Below are 14,722 nucleotides of genomic sequence, written 5' to 3'. Positions count from 1 at the left end.
AATAGTCGTGCTGTGACAGAGTGCGTTGAACATTTTCACTGAGAGGATGGGAGGTAGCCATTGACAACGGTGAAGCCCTACATACAGCTTGCCATGGAAGGAGCCTTGCGTGCATGAAGAAGAATACGGTAGGAAAGCAGAAATTCAGAAGATAGAGCATCTCCAAAACCTCAACCTGTTCTCCATTACTGCAAAACAAGTATTTATTTCATGTTCTTCTACTTTTCACAATTAAACCTACGAATTATTGATATCCTGACTAAGAGTTACAAGATAACCATAGCTTGCTTCATGCCGACAATCTCCGTGGGATCGACCCTTACTCACGTAAGGTATTACTTGGACGATCCAGTGCACTTGCTGGTTAGTTGTGCGGAATTACAAAAGTGTGATTGCAATTTCATGCACCAGTGGTCTCCAACTTGGGAAGGACCTTATGTAGTTGACAAGATTTACTTTGAAAATGTCTATAAGATTATTGAAATCGGATCAGGAAGAAGAATTCCTTCAATAAATGGAAAATATTTAAAAGTATATAGGCCAGGCATACATGAGATAAACATTCCACATGTTTAAGGACACGAAAATATCCAGTTGAAGTGTCAAAGGAAAAAGTAAAGAGCTAATTAATATTCGCAATTCAGTTTGTAAAAGCTAACATGTCCTTGTGATTTCTTTGAATTGCAAGTTCTACTGACAGTGTAAAGCATTAAGATTATGAGACAAATATGTGTCCAAAGCATCAAGTTTAAAATCTTGGACAAAAATAATCTCTCATTGACATTTGGGTATGTACTTCATAAATACAAGAGCCTAATTGACTTAGAAATTCTGTTGAGTCTATTAGCGCTTGGAGTCAAGACTATTGGAATGTTAGTGTGGAGATTTTTTTTAAGATTAGAAATTTTATCAAATTTAATTGACACCTAGAGTTTAACATATGAAAGAAACGATTTCACGAAGTTAAGATTCTGTTACTTCTGAAAGTAGGAAAATTGTGTCAATTAAAACGATGAAAGTGTGTGTCAAAAAAAAACTCTTAACTGAAATATTAAAGATCAAAATAAAGGTCAATTGATACACATTTAATGTGCCGAAATTAGAACAGATATCATTTGACACACTTAAAAATTTCATACAAAAGAATAGACCCCATTGACAGTTCAACTAGTAATGTAAAAATTTTATAGACTTAAAAATTCTGTTAAGTCTATTACTAGTAGGCATTTATTTTTAAAAAAATAGCAAGTGTCCAATCTCCAAAGTAAGGGTAGAGTGCATTCAAAAGCGAATAATGAACAAAATTCTAAAGGTTCAAAAAGTGAAGATTGCAGACACATATTAAAATCACAAATGTTCACATAAGAAATGCAAGACTAGGTTTCAAGGATCTCCTTCAAGCGAGTAACTTTGGCTTGGAGAGCGGTTTGGAAGTTCCTGGCTTCTTTGGCAGCTTCCTGTGCGGAGAGCATCTTCTCTTCACGTGACTGTAAAGCTGCATTGCTACTATCAAGCATGTTACTTGCTTTGGCAAATTGAGCCTCATTCTTTATCAAAGTAGCGTCCAACCTACTTTTTGCTCCTCTCTTGACAGCTAGCTGTTGTTCTAAGTCTCGAATCTCCTCAGATAGCTCATGACCCCGATCTTTAGCTTTTGTAATATGGGCAGCCAGGGTAGCTTTGACAGCCTCAAAGGAGGTGGTGTCTTGTTTCAATTTAGAAAGAGATTCAGTTAATTGTTGACACGATGAGATGGCTGCCTGAGAATTTGGAAATTTGGCATAAAGGTCCTCATAAACTTTTCGCAAGTGAGCCAACAAAGGATCAACAGTCTCAGGATAGGGTGTAGTTGAAAAAGTTTGAAGAATATCAGAAAGTTGAGCCTTAAACTGCGGATCCGTAGCAAGTGTCAAAACAGGTTTGGATAGAATGACACTGAGTTGTGGGCTTAATGGAAACAGGATGGAACTACCAATAATCTTGGTTGCGGGAGGTGTAGTATGGGGCTGCTCTGTTAAAGGGTGACTTTGAATAGTGGAACAAGATTCAACTATGGCCTTCTGTGTATCCATGCTACATGCATATGCTTCATTTAGACTTTCTAAATCAGCCAATAAATCATTCACCACATTAGGGGTCTGAGCATGGATGGAAGTGATGGGTATTTGTTTTTCTGACCGCTCACTTGGGGGGGAGTTCAGAAGCTTGAAGCTAGACAAAAATACAAAAGCGAACGTTAACACAAAACTAAGAAAGATACAAGGAAGAGATACCAACCATCAGGCTAAATAACATGCCATACCTTATTTGCATTGGTTTTGGGCATAAGTTTATTAGATGTGGCAGCCATCATATTTTCAGTATTAGGCACGATCAAAGAAATGGTAGAAGTCACAGTGACTGACAAACCCCATTTGTAGGGTTTATCTTGTATTGATTTTAGGGGATTTTATCACCTTTCACCCACATTTATTCAATGAAATAGCATGGTTTTGTATATTCTCCTTTAATTGTGCTTAAGAGTGAAAACATGCTTTTTAGGACTTAAAATAGCTAAATCTAATTCTCCTTGATTCCACTAGATGCCTTGATATATTTGTTAGTGATTTCAGATTGAAAAGGCTAGGAATGGATCAAAGGAGTGAAGAGGAAAGCATGCAAAGTGGAGAAATCATGAAAAGTCAAAGAAGTTGAACTCGCCCATGGACGCGCGCGCGCACCTGCGAATTACCCCATGGACGCGTACGCGTGATGTGCGCGTACGCGTCGGTGCCGTTTTATGATTTTTTAATGAAAACGTGGCCAACGAATTCTGAAGGGTTGTGGGGCCCAATCTCAACCAACTTTGGCGCCTAAACTGCTATTTAAAGCCAAGGATTGAAGAGCAAAGGGGATTCTAACCATTCACACACATTAGGATTAGTTAGAATTAGTTTCTAGAGAGAGAAGCTCTCACTTCTCTCTAGAATTAGGATTAGGATTAGGATTAGTTCTTAGATCTAGATTTTAATCTTTGCTTTCTTCTACTTCTACATCTCAATTCCTTGTTGTTAGATTCATTCTCCTTCCATTCTTTTATTGTAATTTTCTTTATGTTGTTCTTATATTTTGTTGTAGATCTAGTATTGTTCCTTCTACATTCTTCCAATTCAATAAGAGGTAATTCATACTAAATGTGTCTTCTTTACTTTTCTATTGTTGATCTCTTGTTTTTGTAGTTAGATCTCTCTTTAATTCTTGCAATTTATGTTGTTTACTTTTATTGCCTTTTATGTGTTTGTTGAAATGCCTCTTCTAGATATAGTATAGATTTTGTTCCTCTTGGCCTAGGTAGAGTAATTAGTGACACTTGAGTTATCTAATTCCTTTGTTGATTGATAATTGGAGAGATTGCTAATTGGTTTGGAGTGCACTAAAGCTAGTCTTTCCTTGGGAGTTGGCTAGGACTTGTGGCTCAAGTCAATTCATCCACTTGACTTTCCTTTCTTTAGTAAGGGTTAACTAAGTGGTAGCAATGAACAATTCTCATCACAATTGAGAAGGATAACTAGGATAGGACTTCTAGTTCTCATATCTTGCCAAGAGCTTTGTTAGTTGTTAGTTTACTTTCTTTGCCCTTTATATTTCTTGTCCAAAAGCTTAAAAACCCCAAAACACATCACAACCAATAACAAGACACTTTATTGTAATTCCTAGGGAGAACGACCCGAGGTTTGAATACTTCGGTTTATAAATTTAGGGGTTTGTTTTAGTGACAAACAACTTTTTGTATGAAAGGATTATTGCTTGGTTTAGAAACTATACTTCGACAAGATTTTATTTGAGAAATTCTAAACAGTCAAAAATCCAATCGTCAGTGACCTAAATCAAAAGTGAAATGAGGACAAAGGTAATAAAAAGGGGACTCAGCATCAGAAGTATCATCACCATGTAAGTTCTTTCAGATGCTGTTATTTCAATGTGAAAATGTATAAGAATACCTGAGAAGCAAGCCGGTCACTGGGACTAAGAGCATTGACATCTTCTTCCGAAGAGAATTTACTGACTGATTCATCACTTGACGAGATGTTCTCGTTGTCCCTTTCATTGTGTTGAGAAATTACCAGTCCATCAAGATTGTCATTGGATGTATTTGATGTGTCATTCTTATCATTACTACTTGAAGATATTGAAACTTCATTAGTTCAAGTCTTCTTTTTACCCGACGGTTTGAGCAATTAAAATTGCATTTCTTTTTTCCTATAAGTTTACTAGAAGACTTTCTCAAAAGAGGATTTGCCGCAAGTGGGGTTGTTGTGTTCTCTGTAATAAATATATATATATATATATATATAATAATAATAATAATAATAATAATAATAATAATAAAATAATTAAAACAGGTGCCATTGTGATAGCCTTAGAAGACATTGTACATGAAGAAAATGGATAGCAACAACACAGAGAGGACATGTTACTAATAGAGGAAATTACCTTAACTAATAATAATAATAATAATAATAATAATAATAATAATAATAATAATAATAATAGAATGAGCAAATAGTTTAGTGGTAATTACCCTTTTTCGCTCTTCTCACTTGTTGCATTACAAGAACAGTGATCATCCTTTGACAGCAAGTACTGAAAGCAACTTCAATAGAGGAGTAATAGTTTTTCTACCAAGAAAAGAATGATAGGTGGCAATGGACAAGGCTTGAAAGGGAATAGGTGGAATTTATTTCTCCGTATAGCATTATCTTTCTGAATACGCAGCAGGTCTTCTAATGAAATAGTTTTGACATGCGAAGGTTGTGATTCTTGAAAATGATATGGAGACGGAATGGCATGAGCTAACCCAAATTGTCGTGAAACTGCGTTTGGCATATAGACCGTTGTTCTTAGGTCATTCTCACCCGAAAATCCAGCAAAAAGTAATTGAGGAGTTAAGAACTGTGACCAAATAGTGATGCTTTCCTTTTGTGTAACCCCAGCTGGGGTAAGAGATTACGTCAACCATTCCGGACCAGTTTGACAATTAGCAAAAGGAGTCAAATTGACGTTGTGGTCTTTCTCTGGCAAGTAATAAAAAGCGCGGAAGAAGTGTTTCATCTTATCATGTGAGAGCATCAACCTATCAGGAAAGACTGAATTGAGCAAACGTTGTCCGACAATCGCAGAATCCGTAAGACTTTTTTGGGTCGAACGTGGTTGTAGCTCAGATTCAAAAATAGCGGATAACTACAATTGAAAAAATCAAACGAGACCATCAACATTAGTGATTCTTTTCTTCTCCCTCATATAGGCTGTGATCCAATCTAGAGTGAGATATAGTCGAGCCAAGAACAATTTGGCCAAACACAGCCTCTTGCCTTTAGCTAACATAACGACTAATGGAACATAGGCGATTTCAACTTGAATATTTCTGGCACAGAAAACAACGCCACTCAACCAATAGAGAAGGAAGGCTATGTGCTCATTATCAGAAATATGTTCTCCATCTCGACCTCTGTTATTAAGAATGAAACTCTGGTAAGTAGTGGAAGAAATGTCAATGGCATACTTAACGCCTGTGGTTGACCGGGTAGTGGTTAAAATTTCCTCTCCCAAGGGAGATAGGCCGGTTATTGCAGCTACATCCAGAAGAGTAGGAGTAATCATACCATAGGGGGTGTGAAATGTATGAGAAGTCTCATCCCAAAAGTACAATACACCTCCCATTAATCCTGAATTAACAGTGTAGGAGATTTTACTAAGCTGAATTAGGTCATATATCCCAATCTCTTTCCACAAGGTCGTTTTCTCAGTTTCAACCTTACTTAACCAAGCGTGGTAACCTCCAATGTTGGTCTTTGGGTGATTTCTGAATAGTCTGTTGTTGGAATCGAAGTATCCAATGAGAATGGAGTCTTGAAAAGCGACGGGTCTTCTTTGAGGGTGACCAGGAAAAATATTTTTTTATCTTATTTGCCACTTCAAGAGAGATAATAGGACCAACAAAAGCTGAATCTATACCGTCAATGGTTAAAGGGAGTAGCACCTGAGATTCCCATGTCTTCGATTCTAAGGCTTCTGGTTCAGGAGCAAAATCCTTGCCATTCTTGACAACAGGTTTATCGCAAGTGGCCGCTTTAGATGAAGAAAGAGGAATTGTTGACAGATGGTGGCTTGAGGTTGTCATAACGATACAGATTAAAAAATTGAAGTATTGAGTGCTAAGGTTGTCAACGATCAACAAACAAGCTATAAAACAAATATTCTTCAGAGTAAAATTCGAGCACTCATAGTCATAAATAATACAAGAGATACTTCACAAAAAATAGAAAAGATAGGATAAAGATAAAAAAGAAAAGATATTGGAAAAGAAAAGATAGAGATAGAGCTAGCAGTAAAACCTTACTTGGAATATTAAAAAAATTAGGTATAATCAAACCCTTGTGAACAGAGAAAGCCAATCGTAATAGATAAAATTTGGGAGAGTACGTAGGGAGTATAGAGTTGAAGAAAAGTTTAACACTAGCGTATTATCTTTCTCACACGTACCACAAAAATATAAGAGGACTGAGTGATTTCATTTTTGTTGAGCCAATTCAAATAAATAAACAAAACAACAACAAAGAAAAGGGAAAAGAGTATAGTACTCTGGCATACTCTCTAGATGGTATTTCAAAATTTCATCGTTATCAGCATTTATTATTATTATTTATATACTAAAAAAGGAAAAAAAATATGTATATATATAATAAATAAATAAACATACAGTTGTATATACTTCCCTTATTATCATAAACAACAAAATTTTTGCACTTTCAATTTCTGTATGACTTCAAGTGAAAATTTTTGGGGGGCATTATGTTAGACAAAATATTATTTTCATAAAAAAATTATAAAAATAAATAATTAGTTGTTTGGTAATATTTCTATATATAATATTTATATCTATTTTAAATTAAGTTAGATCATTTGATAGTTGGTTATTTATTTAAATTTTGAAATTAATATCAAGCAAGAAGTATGGGAACAGCTACAAGAAATTCAAATTTTCTGCAAGTGATGTACAAAGAGTAACTGCCCGCTGAGATTAGGCTATTCTATAAATAGAGCTTTAGGAACACGTTGTAATCAGTTCAGTTCTTCTTAGAAAACACTTAGAAACCCAAAACGCTCTCAGTCCCTTGGCATCACAGAGTAAAATTGGGAATCTTAAGTAATTCCTCTTAACTCAAACACTTGTACTTTGCTTTTTTTCAGTTTTTATTAATAAAATTTCTCTACTCTTATGTTTTCTTCTCTTTTACGTTCATATTTCTTCTTTCATCTTCTTTTTAATTTTCTTTTTATTTCAATTTCTGCAATTTATTTTGCCACCGGCACCTTGCATTTACATGTTTATTTGTTACTTTTATTCCTTTTAAATTTATTTGACGTTACAGTCTCGACATTGAGATACCCATAAAAAGAGTCGTTTCCGCTCCTTAAATTAAGATTGTGAAACAAAACTCAAAAATTGTTGATTTATTTGTTATTAACAATGGAACAAAAATTTGAGTAAAACAGAAACCATTTTAACTGTTGATTGCCGTAATAAAAACCACTTTTCATTATCAACCACCCCTTTATAGTTTTCTTCATTACCTTGCTTCTCTTTTCTTTTTATTGCTCTTTGAAGATGTGTTTAGTAATAGTGATCTGTCTAATCATAACATAATCCTCTTTTAATTCCATTACTGTTATTGTGGTTGTACATATTAGAGTGATTTAGTTCTTTGGTTTCTATTGTTAGAAATCTGCATTAAGCAAGCAAAAGAATGAATCACAATTTGTCACACATAATTTACACTGTCACAAAATACTCAAGAAAATAAGGATTTACGTTAAAAAAAATTTCAAACACCGAACAAAATACAAGTACAAGTTCTTTCTAATTCGTATCAATAATTAAAACCAATTGCGAATCAACTTTATTGATGTTGCTCAATACCTACATTTGAAACTTCTACTTTTGGTAAATATGTTATTTTTCTTCTCAAATTTAATTAATTTCCACAATTTTTATTTGAATTATATTTTAAAATTTATGTATTTATGTTTAATTTGCTTCTCTTTTTTTTTTCTTCTAATTTTTGCAAGAATCTTCATCTCTTAAAAACATACCAGTAGTGATTTGTTACAAATGAATGTGCCTTCAAGAATTAGCAGGTAATAGGAGAAATAATTTTTTCAAACATTTTGATGCATGAGTCTGTGAATTATGAGGAAGTACTTCATTGTTTAGCATCCAAATTTTTACTAACAGATCAGTGCTTTTTTGGTTTAATCGCATACCTTTTTGGCATTTTCAACTATAGATAATTGAAAAACAAATAGTTGGCAACTATAGTTTAAAAAGTTAATAACTTTTCAAAAAAGTTTGTATCAAAAAGTTAATAACTTTTTCAGTTATCTCTACCATTTTTTAGAACGCTCAATTAATTTGGATATAATTATTTAGGTTTCTTTTTCCCACATCATTATCGATTTCAGATCCACTAAATGTTGTTACTGTCAGCAAAAAGACAGCAGTTCGGTAGTAAGATGGTGACGACGGATAGCTAACCGGTGGATATTCATCTTTGGAGATGAAAGAGAAGAATGGTGATAAATATCTTTTGTTAATTTCTGTTAATAAAAAAAGTGTAGAAACTCCATTAAAATAAGAGAAGATTGGAAATATATAAGTGTGTATGTCTCTTATCGAATACAATCAACTTTATTGGTTACAAAGTATCACATGTGACATTTTCCATTAAAATAACAGAAGATTAGAAATATGTAAGTGTGTATGTCTTATCGAATGTAATCAACTTTATTGGTTACAAAGTATCACATGTGACATTTTCAAAACAACTCGTATGCATGTATGGTTTTAAACTTTTTTTTTAGCAACTAACTTATAATAGAAAAATTTTAATACCGGATGTTTTAATTAAGAACAGCACATAGCACGCGTGATTAGCACAAACGTCCAAAGAATTACAATTTCGTGTATTTTCACGATTATTGTGCAGCAACCAACAATTCTGTTTTACGTTTTGTATATGTTAATCAATTTCATTTAAAGATGTAAACCGAATGATAAAATTAATTCAGTACTCAGCCGCGCATCGCGTGGGTCGTTTACTAGTTGAACTAATTCGTAACAATGCACTTTTTGGTTTAGCAATGGACGCGCCGCTTCCAAAAAAAGAGATCAATCAAGACCCACCAATAAATTAACGACAAGAATGCAATAACCAAATCACTGGCGAATTCCCGTTAAATCATTCTCTTCTCATGCATGTTCCTTTATGTCTCAATTAACGGTTATAATGGAAATAAATGGAAAGAAATCTATCAGAATTTGCATCCCGAAATCTTAGATTCGCAAATGATGTCAAGTTTTCAACAGTTACGTACCCAACACATATCAATGATTTCAATGGTTACGTACACCCCACATATCCAGCGGGCAAATATATACCTGCCGCGGCAGCGTGTTCAGTGTCTGAGAAAGAGTGGCCACACCCGTGTCAGGGAAAGCTGGACCAGATTAAAGTCGCCTTCCCAAGGAAGCAACATTTTTGTATGAGAATGGATGGAGTGAATTGTAAAAGTTGCACAGAATCCATCAACCCAATGCTGCATCAAAAGATTCATGACAACTGAACAACACGAGGCATGAATACCAACAAATATAAACCATTAACTTCAGGTTTGTAATGCAATCAGCTCCTAATAAAAGTTATAAAAGATAGTGCAGGTCTCAGACCCTAGCATCACCATCACAAATCCAACAGGGAAAATCCACTCAACCAAGGGATTATAACTGCCGCCAAAATCATCATAGACCTCTATAAGGAAAGGGGTAAGAAGATACAATAGGGGGACAATTCAGAAGTACATCGACGGCGGGTTACGGGACTAGACACCTTGAATTTGAAAGCAACAAGATGCCTTAGTTTCTGCCCCGTCCCCGTGGATGAGATGCACTCCTCTCACTGTAATCTGTCCTTGCTCTCTCCTGCGTGCGAGAAGAGCCTGCTCTATCTTGAGCTTCAGAAATTGTTCGGGCAGGATGACCATGCTCCGAAGAAGGGAGAGCCCACCCACCCTGCCTGGCCTGTGCAGTTTGTTGGCTATCAAGAGCTCCTAAAACAGAAAAGAGAAACAAATTAAAGATGAGATGATATATTCTAGAGATTAATCATCCCCAGCCAAAGTAACAGAAAGTATATTCGGCAACTGACCAATATTCCCAGTCAATTCAGGCAAATACTTTTGACCTTTTTGTTTCCATTCATCTTCAAAACCAGCAAGTTCATCTACAAGATGACAAATTAACAACACAAATCCTTCAGTAACACTATCATAGAAGCATGGAAGTGTGGAACTGCACATCATAGAAATCATGAATATTGAAGCCAAGATATACCTTCATTCAGATTGTGCAAGGTCTGCATGCTGTCCACTCTACCATCCGAATTAAGTTTTCTTGAAAGGGAATGTCCCTATGAAGTAACAAACCAAGTGAAATAAAGTTAATAAGCAGGGCAATTACAATTTACAAATACACAGCCATAAATCGAAGCAACTTAATCCAATATTATTAATTTGATACCAAAGAAATAGTATATGAATACCTTGCCATGAATGCCTCTGGAAACTCTCTGAGAAGCTTCCCTTGTAGAACTATCAGCCTCTTTGGCCTCTTCATATGTCACCTAATATGTTGAAGATGGCATCAGAAAACCAACAATACACTAATTCACTCTAAAGAGTTATTTAACCAGATTCTAAATGCTCACCCCATCACTGCCGGTCCTCCTTGTCCTTGACGAAGTATAGTATGTTCCATTAGCACCACCATAGCTTACGGTTTGGAAGCAGAAGCTTTGAGTTTGAGGTTCAGCCCTAGCCACATTGAATCTGTTGTTGAATTCATTGTTGTACTCATTCCTAGCCTGCAAGTGCCTGCTTTTCTTCCCTGTAAATATAAACTTTTAGCATGAACAAACCAACCATCCGATTTCAGGAAAAGAAAAAGCAAAAGTACCAACCAACAGCTTCCCATTACCTTCGATTCCTCCTTTTGGATGTTCAACAAACGAATCACTGCTGGACCTGCCATGCTTTCGTGGATTCTCTTTCTTTGCCTTGTTTCCTTCTTTGACTTCCCCACCCTGATCATCATCATCATCATCATCAGAGTTCAATTCCTCAATGATAGGCCCCCTTCGCACGCTAGACTCGGGAGCAGGAGCCTGAGCCTGATGCTGATCAAGAAACCCAGCTGGATGCATATCCTGGGAGAAAGGGAATCCAGGGAATCCAGCAGGGGCAGCACCAAAGGGGCTAGAACCAAACATGCCTCCACCAAAAGGACTTCTGAAGAAAGGGTCATCAAAAGGGTCCCTTCCCCCAAATAAGCTCGAGATTAAGCTTCCAGGAGGTCCAAAGGGACCAAACCCTCCTCCAAAACCACCACCAAAAGGGTCACCACCAAAATCAAAGAACGGATCCCTACCACCACCAGCACCACCACCAAACCCTCCTCCTCCACGTCTATTCATATTCACTGCAAGCAACAGGATAATCAAACCATATCCTCACAGAAACAACGTATCAATTATCAAAACGCACGATCACAAATAGCAACGAAGATTCCAACTTCCCGCAGAGGTTTTATTTTTTTATTTTTTTGAAGAGAGTAAATCTTAATTCAAAGTTCAAAAACCACTAGAATTACCATATCATAATGATCCGAAGAACCCTAATCAAAGAACGATTACAATTAAAAACACATATCAAATCAAACACAGAATCTATAATCCGAAACATGATGATCCAAAACGAAGATCGTTGATTTTACCGAAATTGAAAAAGACCTTCAACGAGAGAGAGCGAGAGAGGGGCACACCTGAGAGCAAAACAGCAAAGAGTAGAAAATTGATTGAGAATAAGGGGAGGATGCTGCTGTGATTGTAATAACGACAGAACAATTAAGAATTCAAAGAATCAAGGATGCAGAATCCTGACGCGGAAGTTTCTAGTATACGAGGGATGTCCACGTGCACTCGCCATATCTCGGACGCTAGATTTTATATAATGGGCTTTCCTTCGATTTACTCTTTCTTCGGATTCTTGTTTTCATTTAACGTTTTTGTTTGGGCATTATTATTTTAATAAATTTTTTTAAAAAATTATAATTTATATTTTTTTAAAAGATGTTTTTTAAAAAAATATTTTTATATTATTATATTTGTACGGTATTCTGCTTAATCGGGACTTATCGACGTATATCTCGGTCACGTTGGAAAAATTAAAATACGTACGCCTGAAATCTCATCACATAAACGTTATTTTTTAAAGATCTCAGAGGAAGCTGAGATTCACTCAAACCAATTATTGAATCTCAAACCAATTATTGGGCAGCCCAAGGTCTAACTCTATAAAAACGGCATTAACATAAGCAAGAGATACACGAAAAACAAATAATATACTTCTGCTGAAGAACATTACTTCGTCTCTGAGAATCCACTCTGAAGTCATCTTTCCCTCAATTTTATTTATCTATTAATTATTTATCTCATTCATATACTAACTTGGGCGGAGTTCCTTTTTCAGGTACCACGCTCGGGTCCTACTTCACAAGGATATCATCGGCTCAGGCAAACCTGTCGAACACAGACCAACGCATAGCCGACGTATACCTCAACCACAGCATCCTTGTAAGAACATTTGGCGCCCACCATGGGGCCCACGTTAATTCCTCCCCACCCGAAGATATAACTACTTTTAGCTTTTTCATATCTGCCGCATATCTCTCTTTCTTTGCAGGAAAAGAACCATGACGGATCATTCGGAAACTCAACAACCTTCCCGAACTAATGCTGATCTCACGGCCGCAAATGCCGCACTCTTGGCAGAGAATCAGCGGATGGCAGAACTGTTGGCGGAGATGCAAAACAATGGAGATCGGAAGGTCGATAGTAAAAGAACAAACGCTACACAGCATGAAGAGCATCAGTCAGAGTCCAATGCTAAGACAGGGGAAACCCCTCCCAAGACAGAAAGGCGACGAGCTAACCCATTCTCCGAGGAGATAATGAGCTATAAAATGCCCCAGAACTTTACACTCCCGATGACCCTGACGTCGTATAAGGGGATAGGGGACCCAAAAGTCCATGTCACCAAGTTCGACTCTATGATGTTTCTCAACAGTGATTGTGATCCCATTCTATGCCGATCCTTTCCCACTTTTCTAGATGGAGCTGCCTTACTGTGGTTCTCTAATCTGCCTGCAGGGTCCATCACCAGCTTTGATGAATTCGCCAAGATGTTTATCAATCACTTCGCAGCATCAAAAATCTATGTAAGAGACCCGAATTATCTCAGCACAATCAAACAAGGCCCGCATGAAAGCATCAAGGATTACATGACGCGTTTCACCACAGCAGCTATGGAAATCCCCGACTTAAACCCAGAAGTACAATTGCATGCTATCAAAAGTGGCCTCCGACCAGGAAAGTTTCAGGAAGCCATAGCTGTGGCCAAGCCAAAGACACTAGAGGAATTCCGAGACAAAGCCACGGGACAGATTGAAATAGAGGAACTGCATGAGACGCAAAGGAATGAAAGACCACCATCATGAAAAGACGATGACAAGCCGAACAGGTCCATTATTAAGGATCATCGAAAATCTTTTAAACTAACTCCAAAATTTGATTCGTATACCAGGTTCAACACGAGAAGAGAGGACATAATAAAAGATATATTGCACAACATGCTCATAAAGCCACCAGTCAAAGCGGGAACGTACCAAGATCAAAAGTATGTAGACAGAGGGAAGCATTGCGCATTCCACCAAAAATTCGGCCACACCACGGACGAATGTGTGGCAGCTAAGGACCTATTAGAGAGATTGGCAAGATAGGGGCTACTGGACAAGTACATCGATTCTAGGAACCAGAAGGAAATAGCTGACACGGGCAAGTCGAAGCATACCTCGGAACGCAGAGACAAAGGAACATGGCAGGACCCAGTAGAAACCCCCACCTCCAAAGGGATCATAAACTACATATTAGGAGGTTTCGCCGGAGGAGGAATAACAAACACAGCAAGGAAACGAAGTTATAGAGCCATGATGACAATGGAAGGAACTCAGCAGAACTCTCCAGCGCCAACATCCTCGGCCATTGTCAATTTCAGTGCTTCTGATTTCAAATCAAGAACTCCAAACCGAGATGACCCAGTGGTAATTTCTGTAAGCATGGGAGAATTGATTGTGAAAAAGGTGCTGCTCGATCCAGGAAGCAGCACCGATGTCTTGTTCTACTCCACATTCAAGAAGATGCAATTAAGCGACAAGTCATTACAACCATCAGGAGGAGAACTGGCAGGTTTTTCGGGTGAAAGGGTCCCCATATCAAGTTACGTCTAGTTGAGAACTGATGAGCGGATAATTTATACGCTTTTTGGCACTGTTTTTAGTATGTTTTTAGTACATTTTAGTTAGTTTTTAGTATGTTTTTATGAGTTTTTATTTAAAATTCACTTTTCTGGGCTTTACTATGAGTTTGTGTGTTTTTCTGTGATTTCAGGTAATTTCTGGCTGAAATTGAGGGACCTGAGCAAAAATCTGATTCAGAGGCTGAAAAAGGACTGCAGATGCTGTTGGATTCTGACCTCCCTGCACTTGAAGTGGATTTTTTGGAGCTACAGAAGC

The 14,722-nt window shown here is 36.9% G+C and overlaps 2 protein-coding genes across 4 annotated transcripts; one reads left to right on the top strand and one right to left on the bottom strand.

Annotated features, from left to right (window-relative positions):
• Positions 1-9,676: 9,676 nt before the first annotated feature.
• Positions 9,677-12,141, bottom strand: LOC112803670 (uncharacterized). Of its 3 annotated transcripts, XM_072198392.1 has the most exons (8): positions 12,034-12,132; positions 11,867-11,914; positions 11,072-11,572; positions 10,803-10,981; positions 10,638-10,718; positions 10,430-10,505; positions 10,245-10,319; positions 9,677-10,146 (listed from the first exon to the last, which is right to left on the bottom strand). In XM_072198392.1, the coding sequence occupies exons 3-8, from the start codon at positions 11,565-11,567 to the stop codon at positions 9,953-9,955; spliced, it is 1,101 nt and encodes a 366-aa protein (XP_072054493.1). In that variant the 5' UTR covers positions 11,568-11,572; positions 11,867-11,914; positions 12,034-12,132; the 3' UTR covers positions 9,677-9,952. The 3 variants fall into 3 exon arrangements, with proteins under 3 accessions (XP_072054493.1, XP_025702939.1, XP_025702945.1); XM_025847154.3 differs by having other exon boundaries at positions 11,867-12,141; XM_025847160.3 differs by lacking the exon at positions 11,867-11,914 and having other exon boundaries at positions 11,915-12,132.
• Positions 12,142-13,780: 1,639 nt separating this feature from the next.
• On the top strand, positions 13,781-14,437 carry LOC112722572 (uncharacterized). The gene is made up of 2 exons (XM_025773682.1): positions 13,781-13,827; positions 13,960-14,437. Exons 1-2 carry the CDS (start codon positions 13,781-13,783, stop codon positions 14,435-14,437), a joined length of 525 nt encoding a protein of 174 aa, XP_025629467.1.
• The last annotated feature ends 285 nt before the right edge of the window (positions 14,438-14,722 follow it).

This window comes from Arachis hypogaea, chromosome 1, assembly GCF_003086295.3.
Source record: "Arachis hypogaea cultivar Tifrunner chromosome 1, arahy.Tifrunner.gnm2.J5K5, whole genome shotgun sequence".
Classification (NCBI taxonomy): Eukaryota; Viridiplantae; Streptophyta; class Magnoliopsida; order Fabales; family Fabaceae; genus Arachis; species Arachis hypogaea.
The sequence above is the reverse complement of the archived record's forward strand: the minus strand, read 5'-3'. Positions and strand labels throughout refer to the sequence as shown.

Bases quoted from the DNA above. Each gene is read 5' to 3' on its own strand.
- LOC112722572 (XM_025773682.1), top strand. From the start codon at position 13,781: ATGCTCATAAAGCCACCAGTCAAAGCGGGAACGTACCAAGATCAAAA. The intron at 13,828-13,959 runs GTATGTAGACAG...CATCGATTCTAG, and splicing joins GGAACGTACCAAGATCAAAA to GAACCAGAAGGAAATAGCTG.
- LOC112803670 (XM_025847154.3), bottom strand. From the start codon at position 11,567: ATGAATAGACGTGGAGGAGGAGGGTTTGGTGGTGGTGCTGGTGGTGGT. The intron at 10,320-10,429 runs GTATATCTTGGC...GTCATCTTGTAG, and splicing joins CTTGCACAATCTGAATGAAG to ATGAACTTGCTGGTTTTGAA. The intron at 10,147-10,244 runs GTCAGTTGCCGA...TTTCTGTTTTAG, and splicing joins TGAATTGACTGGGAATATTG to GAGCTCTTGATAGCCAACAA.